At 39.8% G+C, this 14,085-nt stretch overlaps 1 protein-coding gene across 3 annotated transcripts in view; it reads right to left on the bottom strand.

The window, feature by feature from the left end:
* Window positions 1-3,466: 3,466 nt before the first annotated feature.
* SEPTIN11 (septin 11) overlaps window positions 3,467-14,085 on the bottom strand; it is a 90,270-nt gene continuing 79,651 nt past the window's right edge. Inside the window, exons 9-10 of one of the 3 annotated variants that reach the window (XM_061192388.1) lie at window positions 12,189-12,376; window positions 3,467-3,542 (exon numbers count right to left, since the gene is read on the bottom strand). In XM_061192388.1, coding sequence (XP_061048371.1) covers window positions 3,539-3,542; window positions 12,189-12,376 — 192 coding nt within the window. In that variant the 3' untranslated portion in view covers window positions 3,467-3,538. Of the gene's footprint in view, window positions 3,543-3,661; window positions 4,200-4,574; window positions 8,719-12,188; window positions 12,377-14,085 lie in introns of those variants that run through there. The other 2 variants (XM_061192386.1, XM_061192385.1) reach the window with 2 other exon arrangements.

Genomic DNA, 14,085 nt, shown 5'->3' with positions numbered 1-14,085 from the left:
CCAAACTGCATATTGCTAGCCCAGGAAAAGATCCAAATTCAGAAATATGGTTTCTACTCAATGCATAGCACTTTCACACCATCATAAAATCAAAAAATTGTAAGTCAAACCATCTTAAGTCAGGGACCATCTGCAGTGGTTTTTATGATGTAAGACCAATGTGTAGCACACAGACATAACTCTCCCTGTGCCATCTCTTGATTATTGAAAAGGTGTCATGAGAGGTAACCAAGAACGTCTTATCAGATAGAGAAATCTGAAGAGAGCACAAAACTCTAGTGTTGAAGTTCCCAGGAGGCTGAACCTCTCCATTTCTCTTGACTCTTGAAGTACAACCTTCATAGCAGATCAGATGCCAAAACTGTTGACCTTACTGTGTTACACAACAGTAGGGCAGTGTAGAAAAGCATAGGCCCGGTGAACTGGTTTCTCATTCTCAGAAACAGCTTATTTTGTTAGCAAGAGGACACTCCAGAAAGCAGGGCAACCTTAAGAAAGAAACCACTGAAAAGCAATTGGGGGTGGGGGTGGGTTTCGCTTTTCAGAATACTCTCTCTCACAATTTAGCATAGAAAGGGCTTACCTTTTCTGTTTACCCCCAGAATTTGCCGTGTTTGAGGTATGCAGAGAGACATGCAATTCATAGTGTGTGGCTACATCCACAGTACCTAATGTAGGCCTGGTGGAGTATATAGAATAAAAAAAAGTATTGGGGGGGGTGGGAAAGATGGATGGATATAAATAAAGGGCAATGAGAGCTAGAACTGCAACTCTTCAGCATTCTCAACGCACTGTGCAGAGAAGGCATGGTTAAGCAGAGTTCTTCGTGGAATGTTATTCTGCCCCCTCCCCCCCATACACAAGTTTTTTTTTTTGACAGGGACCAACCTTGTAATAATAGCCTCTGCCTCCTCTGATCTAGGTGCCATGATTTTGAAAGGAAGTTTCCATAGCGGACTGAAATGCCATTCAACTCACAGCATGCAAATAACTGATTTGAGGCAGATGTGAAGTCTTCATCTGTACCTCCCACGATGTTCCACTAACAACCAAAAGATCTCATTTGTAAACAGCTACCTGTCAGAATAGGAAGGTTGGAAAGCGAGGTGAGCAGATACCGAGGCTGGCAATTAGTCTTTTTAGATTAACACATTCAACCTCTACACCAGCCCTGAGGGTGCCAGTTGTTTGCTAGAGATTGATCTGAAAGCCAGACGGTATCAGTCTCAAGGACTAAATACCATGGTCTTAAGGATTCAAGTACAAGGATCTTCAAAATGAGCCACACTGCCAACACTGTCAGTCTCCAGGGTGGAAAGATGACAGTCATCTGCAAAGCAAAAGGTTTTGCATAGAAATGTCATTTAAATACACTGAAAATTATGTACTTAGTTTTTCAGATATCCAGAACTTTTACCCATAAGCTGGGACAATGATAGGCAGAAAAATAACCAAAATAACTAAGAAGGACGTTTAGGTACAGTTGATGGGGAAAAGTATGGTCAAGCCTATTGGGAAGATGACCTAATTTTATCTGACCCAGCTCAGCACATACTAATTCAGATCAGGTCTCTCCTTTATACGTGTGCTGTGCCTATCTCAACTAGACCATCTAGACTACACTTTTCAGCAATAAGGCCGAGTCTGTATCTGAAGTAAGGTTTTTTTTTTAAAGACTGTATGAAAAATAAAAAGCCTATCACCAATAGAAATAGGTTCAGAAGGCTCAGTTCTCCCTGCTTTTCAACGATCTAGCTTAGAATAAGCGAGTAGTTTTTATTATTCGTATCTCTTAGTTGGTCAGCCAAGAGAACCTGAGAACCTACCAGTTTTATCAACACTTGAGAAAAGGAACCACCTTAAGTAAAATGCCAAATCAATGGAGGGTAGCTGTGTACTTGACCAGTGGTGTCTGTTACCCACTTTCCCTAGATAACTGAACAGAGGCCAACCTGCGTGTAATAGCCAGTTCCCTCGCCCCTCCCATTAAGATGATTACCATTACACTTCCTCCAACCTGAAGACTAAAAAGGGAATAGCAGAAATAGATTACACATTTCTCTACTTAAACAAAAAAATACTGCCTAATTTGCTTTTTAAATATTGCCCAAAAAATGTCTTTACAATCTGATGCAGAATTTACTTTTAAAATATGAGTGATAGGGTAAAGTTGATATTAAAATATTAAAAGTTTAAAAATAAATCCAATTGTTGTACTTAGTAATCACAGTGGTTTCACACAATAGGACGTTTGTGTTTAACTTACAAAACTGACAGTATGTCATGCTGTAGCATCAGTTAAGGAGTTGATACCCACCATCCACCCCCAAACCAGTGGTCACATCATTAGCAGATTTCTATCCTTACAGATTACACTGTAGTATGGAGGGGATGGCTCTTGACTCTTATATTTTAATCATTTAATGGCTCAGATGAACCTGATTTTATTGCATTTAATAATAGTGTCTTTCTAAGTAAAGAAGGCCCCTTGCCAGCAAGCTCCTCCAATTGGTCTAAATAACCTCTTCCCAAGAATCAAATGATTCAAGAAGCAGGGACTGTTGCTTCATCATTTCACCTTTCAACAGAAGCATATGTTACCATTCTTAAATACAAGGGAACACTCCTAAGATCTTTACCAAATGCAATTCACGCCACCAATATCCACCTACTATGGGGCTAAAAATGATGGACATAAGCAGACTATTGACAAGTAATGAAATGAAAAGGTAACTTAAAATGCGTGTTCATGCCTTAAAATAGAAATGAATTTGAAAATTGTACCTTGACTACAAAAACTGCACCTAAGAGGTGGCTGCTAATAAAATAGCCTGTCACAAACGAGTCAGCATTAGAACTCACAGACTCAACTGGCAGAAGTGTGTGTTTGCATGTGGGTGTATTTTAAGTGATTTCCAGCAGATTTTTTTTTTTTGCAGACACAGTGGAGTAAGCCACCTGATCAGAACCAACGTTAAGTTAATGTTGCTGTTGTCTGGGACAGGATATGTACTTGTCGGGGGTTTGTTTCCATGGTCCAGGACACAAAAACTCTGGACACGAGGTAAAGAAGAGCTTCGCAATAAATAAAAAGGCAGGGATGGGCCAGAAAGTTATTTTAAGGTACCTTTAAATATAAATTGAGTCCTAGAGGCAGAAAAGTCATCTACCTAACACTGGCACATTTTAAACATGATTAAGACTTGTAGGTCAAAATCCCAGTGACAGCACAGGGATTTTGTTGTTGTTGTATCTGAGATGAGGAGAGCATCTTAAACAGAATTCTGTGACTTAAGCTTCATTTAAATTTCCCCTTGAGCTTAAAATTGGCATAATTTTGATACCAAAGCTAAGTTTGAATAACCAATACATAAAACAGAACTGGCTAAGTAGGAAAAACTTTTTTCCCAAAACAGAATCCCAAACCCCAAAAACTTATATAAGGGGTGCAGGTAACAGAAAAAGAGTCAAATAAAACAACAATGGTTCCTGAATTTAAAGGAAGGATGCCCACTTCTCTCTCTCAAGAGGCAGACGGTCAGCTGAAAAATAAAAACATTGTATCAATAGAACACTCCAAATTAAAAAAATGCAGCCATCTTTGTTCATGCAATATCAAATGTTTAGAAAAAAAATCCCAAACTTCAAAACAACCCATAAAGCTAACAAAAGGAAGGAAAATTGTTGCCCCGATCTTATGACCTGATTGACGGTTGAGGGTCCTGATAGGTCTGTTCAGAATGTCACTCATGGGACAGAGGTCTGGAGTTAACAAGAGATCAAGTCTGTGGACCCTCAGATTAGGGTCCATGCTGTCTTCAGCCCGTGAGTTCTTGCATCAGCAGCTTCAAGAACATGACAGCTAAGCAAGAGGATCCCAACACAGGGCTACCTTGGGTTTTGGCCCAAGTTTTCTGTTTCATTCAATTTCCTTTTAAGTAGTAGTATTAGGTATTACTGTTTTTGGTGGTGATAAGTCACTTAAGTAACCACTATGGGCAGTGGTTTGTAAACAGACATTGACAAATACAAACAGCAGTGCAATATTTGACCCAGACTTTAAAAGAATAGGAGGCGATGGTGGAAATGAGGTAACTCTTCCCCAACACGTGTGAACAGACAGCTCCTGCTCTTCTAATGCTCTATGTCCATTAGGAGAGAGTAGGGCTTGTCAACAGGATGGTTACATAAAGAAGAAGCTACAGAAGAGAAAAAAGAAAGGTTCAGATTCAAATTTGATTCTTTGAAGGCTTAAAAAAAAAAAAAAAAAAAAAGGAGCTTCTCTACAACAAACTGTGAAAGAACAGCAGTGTGTCAGTAAAGGGATGACTTCCTCAAGCCCAGCTGGGGGGGGTGACGCCTCGGCTGGGGCAGTGGGGCGCTAGTCAGGGTGGAAGGGGACGGGAGTCGGGGAGAAAGGGTGGCAGAGACAGTAATATGACGTACAGGACATCACGTGGCAAGCATCTTGGAGGAGCTGGTGCTGCCCAGATGGTAGCATTTGAAGTCCAGACAAGGTAGGAAAACACGAGACTCTTTCATCCCTACTTCTTTTATCCAACATTATAAGCATGTGTACATTTGCATATCAAACGGTGACTAAAAAGAACTCACAAAAGGGCACACAATGTTTGGGTAAAAATATATTTTCCCCCACTTTATGTCTTGGCACTAGTGATATATGCATAGATTACCTGTCCGCCACTCTCCTACCTTAACAGACACCAAATTACCAAGCAAGTTTGCTAAGTGATTACTTTCATACTTGAAAAAATGATATGCTTCACATCAATACAATTATTTTAGTTTTTTAAAAAAGACAAGTGTCTAACATGCAGTTTACATATATGACAATTCTGCATTAACACTGAAAGTAGATTACACAACAGTTTTAAAAACACATTGGTTATTTTCAAACAGCAAAATGACAATGATCTACAACTACAGTTTAAGGCATATCAGCATATTTTAAAATTAAGAAATAGACAAAGTTCTAATGCTGTTCACAGCTTAATCTTCAACTTATTTTAAAAATTCCCTTCATACCTACATACAATCTAGACTTTGTACGTCATCATTTCCCCTAAAGAGTCATCACATATGTATCCTGTCAATGGAACCGAGACTTCTGGAAGCTGAGACTTGACAACTTCAGACACTTGCAAATGGGAAAGCAAAGGGATCTGAATGGACAGTTTTGGTAGGACCACACAGAGACAGTATGACATGGGTTGGTAACAGCTGAAAAACCCGATTCAACAGTTTGTATATGAAACACTTATGGATATGTCAAGAAAGTGAGGAAACCGAGTCTTTGAGGTGCACAAGATATGAAGTGTTATTGCTGGTGAGATCACAAAGCAGAGAAGGAAGGTGAGTAACCTGTGCCCAGCATTTTGTTAAACGTTCCCCTGGTTGAGGTGCCCTTTCTGGACAAAACCTTACCAATTAATAAAGAGCCTAAGTTGGGAAAACATAGTCTCTAAACTGCCAGTAAATTCTCCTAAGTGCTTTTCCATCACATCCTACCGCACTTACAACTGTTATGGGTATCTAAAGTCCAGAAGCAGCAAAAAGATGGTCATTATGGTTGAACAAAAGATGTGGGGAGAAGCCAGCAAGAGCTGGCCAAAAAAAAAAAAGGTGATCCCTGCCAGTAGTTAGCACAAGGGAAAGACCATTAAACCAAGATCACCAAAAATTAAGCAATCATAAAGGGAGCCTAAAATAAAAAAAAAATTTTCCTCTTGCTTTTTCTCTAGTGGAAGGTAGTAGTTTCTCATTCTAACTTTAATTACACAGTCAGAACCAAGGACCCTCTGGGAATTCCCCGGCAGTCCAGTGGTTAGAACTTCGCGCTCTCACTGCCGAGGGCATGGGTTCAATCCCTGGTCAGGGAACTAATATCCCACAAGCCGCGTGGTGCAGTCAAAAAACAAAAAACAAAACAAAAAACCTAGAAAAAAAAATGAAACACTAAAAACCAAAAAAAACACAGAAAACCAAGGACCCTCTGTAATATCCAAGGAACCCACAATGCTGTGTAGAACACAGACTGGGGTTAGTAATTTCTGACTTGCACACTGATATCAAGGAAAAGTCAAATCTCTGTGTTTCTTGGGAAAAAGACATAAATGTGAGCCATTTTAAATATATTTAGGTTTTTTGTTTGTTTGTTTTTTAAAAAAACAAAGGCTACTCAAACCAATACCTCCCTACCCCCCTCCAGGGAAAAAAAAATCCACCTATCCCATTTGTTTCTCTAATTTTAAAAAGTCAAAAAGGTCTCAAAGGTTTCTTACTGCCGTACTTACATGCAAAGGCGAAAGCACATCCAATTAGATTTGAGGGTATCATTTATTCCGTGCAGAGCCAAGGACTACTGTGAAAAAAGGCACAGATACAGAAAGAAGAGAGGGCAGCAATAACAAACCAAACAGGGCCAGGGAGCAGGGGCAGAAAAAAGTTCAGAAGCAATGCATTTTTTAAAAAAGCTTTTACATGTTTTCTTTGACTTTTTATTCCCTGACTCTCCATATGATTTATTTTTCTGTGAAAAATATAATAGGAAAAAAAAAATCAATCCAATCAATCAACAATCTTGGAATCAAAAAGTCAGCTGGATGCCTTTCGTGGCTAGGCTCACTTTAAAAAGGCTTTAGTGATGCATGTAAAATGAAAATTTTAAAGTGATGCATTTTTAGAATTTAGAAGTGTATTTCCCGTTACAAGGCATGAAAATGCTCACACAAGCAATGGCTGGAACAAGCATACAACACAAGTATTCAAGCTTCTGTCTGGTGCACAGCATCTGAGCAAACTCGGCCCATGGTTAGAATCAGCATGCCGCCTAATAGCCAGCTTCAGACTAGAATCATTAAAAAAGCAAAAGCAAAAACAAAAACATTGGTCCAGTAGCTCCTAAGCCTGTCTTTATACCACTATTGCTGCTTCTGGTTTGCAGTTTCTATCCCAGCTTAGTTTCGGCTTCCATGAAACTGATTTCTTACTTTGCCTAATTAAGCCTAAATCAGTTCATGGACGACCATTTCTTCTGTCCCATAATAGTGTGGTTGAGGATAAAGAGAAGGGGAAAAAGTCTTCATTGGAATCAACTAGAGACTTATTAATTAAAAAAAAAAAAAAGTGTGTGTAAGTGTGTGTGTATTCTATCCTATTTGATTAATGTATGACTAGTGAAGGCCAAAAGGAAAATGCAGAGGTGAAGTATCAGGTTCATGAGAAATGTTATTCTTTCAAGTAAGAAACAGGAGACTACGGAGTTAGAAAGCTGCGAGTATCTTGTTATTAGAGGGGAAAAAATCAAGGAAATGAAAGGATAAGCCTCAAAAAGGAAAAGTACAGAAGAGAAATTAGATATGCCCTTTTCCATACAAATTTGGCATGTAGTCTATGTCCTGCCATATGGTTAAGTCCTAACCCTTGTTGATGGGGCACCGGGCCTTAAACGCAAAGAGCAGTTAGAGCTAGTCTTGGTGAAGGAAAAGGTGAGGAAATTCCTTCAAGACAACTGGATTTGCAAGACCAGCCATTCTATTCCTTCATGCCTTTATTGCAAATATCAAAAAGAGACTATGCAAGGAAACTGGATGTGAAGCTGAATTTCTGCTTTCTTGACTTGTGGGTTTATATTATGTTCCTTCCCATTTCTACCTTAAGTTGACAAGGCCCCCCTCAAATTTGTGCTGCAGATGATAGAGTTTATAACAGATTTTCTATTTTAAATATTTCTGGAAAATTTCTCCTCATAATTATTGAAAACTGTTATTAGAAGCACTCGATATCCTGGAATCAGTCATTAGGCCCTCCTCTCTCAGCCTACTGAGAGCAGACTTAGGTGTGTTTATGAAAAGACTGGATCTTGTAAGTAGTAAGCAGGTTGTGGAAAGCCCATCATCCTTAGTAAAAGATCCTTCTGCTAAACAAGGTTGTCTGATCCAGCCTTGGAGAGGGCTATCTGTGAGAGCGCCAAGGTTGCCCTGACACAAGGGAAAAGACTCATCATTTTCTTATTACAACCCCACTTGGCCAGGATTTGAGACACAGGGGTTCAGACACATTTTTAAAGCCATAAGAGGAGACAGGCAGTCTGAACAGACCCACAACCCAGGCCAAATAATGTTATTATAGTAATAAAAAAAATCCACGCAAGGGTAAAAGTCAGGTAAAGCTTACCCACCGTTCTGCCTACATACAAAGCTACCTTGGTTCAGGGCAGGTGTGGAGAAGAGACAAAGGGAGTTCAGGGCCTTTCGCGTCATGGAGACGAATAATCAAGAAGAGCAAGTGGTCATGGCTATTCAGGTTTATAGTCAGCTGCTGAGGCGGTGAAAAGTTTTCCTGTCAGACGTACATGTAGCAATTTAGCCTCCTTCCCTTGGTCCAAAGCAACATAAAAGTAACAGAACAGGCATGCTTCCTGCTGCCACTCTGAACAGGCATAAAAGGCAAATCATTTGCTTTCCATAAACAAAGTCCGGCTGCACATAGCTTTTGCTGTTATCCCCTTGTTCTATCATTTTCCACCACTGAACAACATTCAGCAAAATGAGTTAATAGTTATATGGTGTCTGGGAAAGGGAAAAAAATAAAAATAAAACAAAATAAAAGGACACAGATGGCAGAGATACAATATTACTGCAAAAGCAGGTGAATGCGGACCATCCTTGGCTTGCCAGGCTTTATGTGAAGCTTGCACTGCAAGTTAAAAAACAAAACAAAAAAGTTAGAAATAATAATAAATGAAAAGAAGGAAAATTAGGAGCGCCAGCACCAGCATTCGGTGATGGTGAATGCTCATGCAATGATTATGGAATTGACAGAAATTAAAACCAAAAATTTGAGTAAGCTATTCTACATGACAAGCAAAAGCAAAATTTTAATATTGAATTAAAGAACACGTGGTTAGTTTCCATTTGCAGGTAATTCAGAATTCATGAGTGACTTCTTGAAACCACTACATGTTCTAGTGAAAGGATTTGCTGTTTGACTTTCTTCTCAAATAACACAAAACCATTATCTATTAGATTTGGGCATCACATCGGTACTGAATATACAATAAATGTCTTTCAACAATTAACTTGGGAATTGGAATATAGTGGTTGGAGGACATGCTATTAATCTACTTGGGAGGGAAAAAAAAAGGACAATCATATGGTTACAGCTAAAGCAATGCCCGGAGCCTTCCCCCTCCTAGGTACAAAGCAATGCCAAGTCCAAGATTTACATGTCTAATTTGAGGCAACTCCAAAACATGCAACTTCATTCCTTAGGAAGAATCAAAATATTCTTTTAAAAAAGAAAAGATGAGTGGATGATTGTGTAAACTATAGTTATCAGATGCCAGGTACAGTTTTAAAATGATAGATTTTTAAAACTTTCTTTTTGGAATGGATGCATCTTAACCAGCAAACTGCTGGCTGGCAACTGTGCAAAGTTTTCAGAAAAGATGAACACTGAACAACTACTGAACAACTTACCCTCGGGCACTCCCACCACTGAGGTGTAGCCGCAAACAAGGAAAGTGACTTGGTGGCCAGAGATGGCAGGAGGTGGGGGTCCAGCTAATGGCAGTGCCAGGGTTAGTTCTACCTTGTCTGTAATCTTAGGAAATGTTATATGCTCTCATGCCACTAACAGGTCAAGGAGAAGTACAAAGCCTTACCTACATTAAAGAGGGAGCATGTCATTAGAATAGAAAAAACGGAATTTAAAACTATTAGAAAAACGAAGTGAAGCTCTGAGGTGGAAGCATGGCAGGTGAATAAATACGCATCTCTTTTTAAATTCTCTCCCTGGAGCAGCTCCTAAGCAGTTAGTGTGGTGACTCCAGCCTCTCCTCCAGCTACACGAGGAGGAAAGAGCCTCCCATTTATTTTCCAAGTACTGTTCTGGTTACCCTGATTACTGTCTGTCTGTGGTCCTCTCTAACCAAAACTCTCCACTGGCAGCAAGGGAAGTGATTTTTTTTTTTTTTTTTTTTAACTTTTACACTTCAGGCCTCCAACTGGCAACTGCTTTCACTGTTCAAATGGGAAAGTGTGGAAAAGCTTAAGAACCTAGAAGTTACCAAAAAGTACGCGCCCTTGTCAGGCACAAAATCTGGTGACTACTGCTCACCAAATTAAGTCTAATTCCATTAATAATAAATGAGAATGTATAAATAAGGCTAAAATAGAATTCGCACACACTTCACATAAACTTGAAAAGCGTTATACACTGCTAAGGCCCAAGGCTGGGAAGAAAATAACCTAAAATGTTCTATAGGACAAGAAAAACCTCCTTGCATGGAGAAGTCTGTGATTAGATACTTTTTAAAATGGAGGCACAATACTGGTCAGCTCTCGGAATTTTTATTGCTTAAAGGCACATCCAGTATACATGAAATATCCTTGGAACATTGCTGGTCTTCTATAAACATTTTAAGTTCTAAAACATGTACCTTTACGCACTTTAGTGCTTCAGAGTAAGAAAAACTCCACTTTGGGTTTCCTAAACCGTGAGTCAGCAGCTTTTTCCTGTTTCATTCATGCCTATAGATGTGTACACACACACACACACACACACACACACACCCCACCTATTTTTATCCTGGGTTAGTTTGGATCAACAAGGGAATGATGCCAAATGGCTTTTGTTTTGTCTTCCCTGGAAGAGTCACTCATCTCTGAATCTGCATGGGGAACGTCACCATTAGTGACCGATGCTCTCCCAACATGTGTAGCTACAAAGTGCTTTCTTGAACTGGATTATAATCTAGGCAGTTGTTACTCTCAGAATTAATCCAGCATAACTAAATTTTCGGCCCCTGGAGTCCTTTGACCACGTGGGTCTGTACCAACCCCATTCAAATCACAGCTCACCTACACCAACTACTTTCTATTGCTTAGAAAATCTGCTTGCTCCCCTGCTCTCTTCATACATTTCCTGCTGGCTCAGAGCTTGGAAAGTCAAGGTTTGCAAAGTAGAATTTCAAACTTTCTCTGTGCGTCACTGTAGCAGTGCATTTTGGTTTCTACCACAGGAGACGTAACAAGATTCCTCGGGGACAAGTCTGCACGTTCACTCAGATTAAGTGAACACCACTATCGAGCTCACTCCCCTGGGATAGGACTCGATTACTGTGCAGGCTCAATCCTATCTGCCATATATGTCTAAGAATGTAATTCTTTGCCTACTCCAGTACCAACATTTTTATTGTTTACTTAGTTGTCAGCCTTTGCCCTAGAACCTTAGCATCTAAGGATGAAGAGCAAGAATCCTGAAACACGCCCTCAGAGGACCACACCTTAAACAGACAAAGCAGGGTGGCATCCATGGGCTCACCACCCAGCTACCACTAAGGTTTTCTTCAAAGGCATCTTATTGACCACTGTGCTTACTGTCAAACCAATAGTAATTGTCATAAAATGCCACCCTCTAGTCTTTCAGGTGATTTGCTGTAAAGCTTCAAATCACAGCAGAATTTCAAGGAAGGCCCAAATCTCCTACTGGATTCAGGCCACTGCTATTGGAGTATCATAGGAAGTGACAACTCAAAAGCAGAATCTGACCCTTTGGCACCTTAAATCAAGGCCATATTTAAAAAAAAATTTTGTGCGGGTACAGGTGTGTCTTGAGAATTGGTGGAGGTGTCTTAACGGGCATTTTGATCCCATTTTCACAATAAAACGATTCATCATCTTGTGGAATTTAGAGGGAAAACTAGTGGCCACTAGTAGTTCTTCCAAATCTTTCATTTTGAGAACAAGACTTTCAATGACTGGCTTCTTAAGCCTTACAACAGAGAATAGAAAAATAATTCTAACAATCATAATTTTAGGATGCTCTTTATCAAGAGCCATGAGGATTGTCTCCAGAGAGTAGTGAAGAGAAATGCTCTGTCTTCTCAAGAGTCCTAGTGTTGCTGCAGAAGATGCTACTGGAGATGACAGGTTACTCCAGTCCTGATGGCTGGATCGTGTGGTCAAGTTTTATAACTTAGTGTCTGTGTACCCTTTAGAAATACTTTAAAAACCTTTGTCGTCTCCCCTGCACTGTAGAGAAAATTCTTGCTTTTATCTTTCTGGTAATAGACCAGTTTCCAGTCTGTAAATAGGAAAAGTAGAGACATGCAAGAGGAATAAATTGTTAGAGGGCCCCGCTGCATGGGGGTGACACCCGCTTACTTTTTCTTATCCTTGTCTTTCTTGGTTTGCTGGGCCCCAGACTGCTGGGCCTGGGACTGTAGCAACTGAGCTGCCGCCTTCTTCTTCTGGAAATTGTTCACCTCCTCCTCCAGTTCCTTCTTCTTGTCTTCCACTTTCTTCTTCTCTTCTTGGTGTGTCCGCTTTAGGAGGTCGAACTTCTCGTGGAGCTGGAGAGAAGAGGAGGAAGACAAGCTTGGTGGAGGGAATGGGACGCTTACTGTCGTAAGGCTACCTGGATCCGTTCAGAAGCAGAACGTGTGTGCCGCTGCCCGCGCTTTAGTTATACGAGTGAGGTACCGTCTGGGGCTGAGCCAGGCCGAGGTGGTGAAAAGCATCCCTTGGGGCCCTACACACTGTTGAAACTTGGATCGCTTAGCACTAAGGGGAATCTCTGTGCACTTTTTCTGATAATAAAATACGTGTTCATTGTAAAAAGCATAAAGAAGAAAATAAAAATTATCCATGGTCCTAATAAGAAACTCACCCTAGTGGTAAGAAAAGTTCTTTACTTCTGGTCCTTTTTTGAAAAGTATAATCTATATTTACTTAGAGACTTACACAGTGACTACAGATATATGTATCCATACTATTCAAATAAGAAGAGTATGTGGAGAAATTTCTGGCCCTTGACAAACTGAATTTAGAAAATTATCACAATGCAGAAACAAAAACTGGAAGGGGGCTTCCCTGGTGGCACAGTGGTTAAGAATCCGCCTGCCAATGCAGGGGACATGGGTTCGAGCCCTGGTCCGGGAAGATCCCACATGCCGCGGAGCAACTAAGCCCGTGAGCCACAACTACTGAGCCTGCGCTCTAGAGCCCGTGCTCTGCAACAAGAGAAGCCACCGCAATGAGAAGCCTGTGCACTGCAACGAAGAGTAGCCCCCGCTCGCCGCAACTAGAGAGAGCCCGCACGCAGCAACAAAGACCCAACACAGCCATAAATAAATAAATAAATAAATAAATAAATAAATAAATTTACATTAAAAAAAAAAACTGGGAGGGAGGGGAAAATCCTTACTATTTAGATAATTCTAGAATTTTTACCTAGCATTCAACTTGATACTTAAAGCCAACAGCAAATAAGGCTCAACTTTCCTTTCTCTGCCGCAAAACTAGGGTGAGTACTTACCTATTTAAATAACCTCTAAGTTTCTTATTATCTACCATCAAAGGCAAACCTATTTCTTGCTCTCTCTCGTTGGGGTGACTGTTACAGCAGAAATCCATGGGGCCTGATTCCAATTGATGTTTGCTCAGATAAACTCTTATAAATTTTAATGTGCCTCAGTTTATCTTTTTTTTTTTTTTTTTAATTTTTGGCCACGCTGCACAGCATGTGGGATCTTAGTTCCATGATCAGGGATCGAACCCGTGCCCCCTGCAGTGGAAGCGCGGATTCTTAACCACTGGACCACCAGGGAAGTCCCTCAGTTTATCTTTTAACAGGGTAAAATGAGTAATATTCATTGAGCTATATCAGCTAAAGAATTAATTGGGTCATTTTAAAATCTGAAGAGAACTGACTTTTTAATTCTGAACTCTGCTAAAACTGTAACTTACTATAATGAAAATATTACTTAAAATGAGATCAAATTACTACTCATTATAATGTGAAATAATCTGTACATCTGAAAATATTCATTGTTATTTCATTTTATAATATTCTATGCACACATTTAGCCGTGTATTTAGGGTATTACATATAAGAAACAAATATAAGTAAAAAGGATGCATTTAATCAAGTGACCTTAAAAGTTTCCACACTTCATTAATCTAATGGCAACTAAATTAAGTTCTTGGTTTAATTTAAATAATGGGTACATTATAATGAAATATACATTCATCTGTGCAGTTTTAGGCAGATTTTGTGTGC

This window comes from Eubalaena glacialis, chromosome 5, assembly GCF_028564815.1.
Source record: "Eubalaena glacialis isolate mEubGla1 chromosome 5, mEubGla1.1.hap2.+ XY, whole genome shotgun sequence".
Taxonomy (NCBI): domain Eukaryota; kingdom Metazoa; phylum Chordata; class Mammalia; order Artiodactyla; family Balaenidae; genus Eubalaena; species Eubalaena glacialis.
Note: the sequence above shows the minus strand (reverse complement) of the source record. Positions and strands in the feature narration are given on the sequence as shown.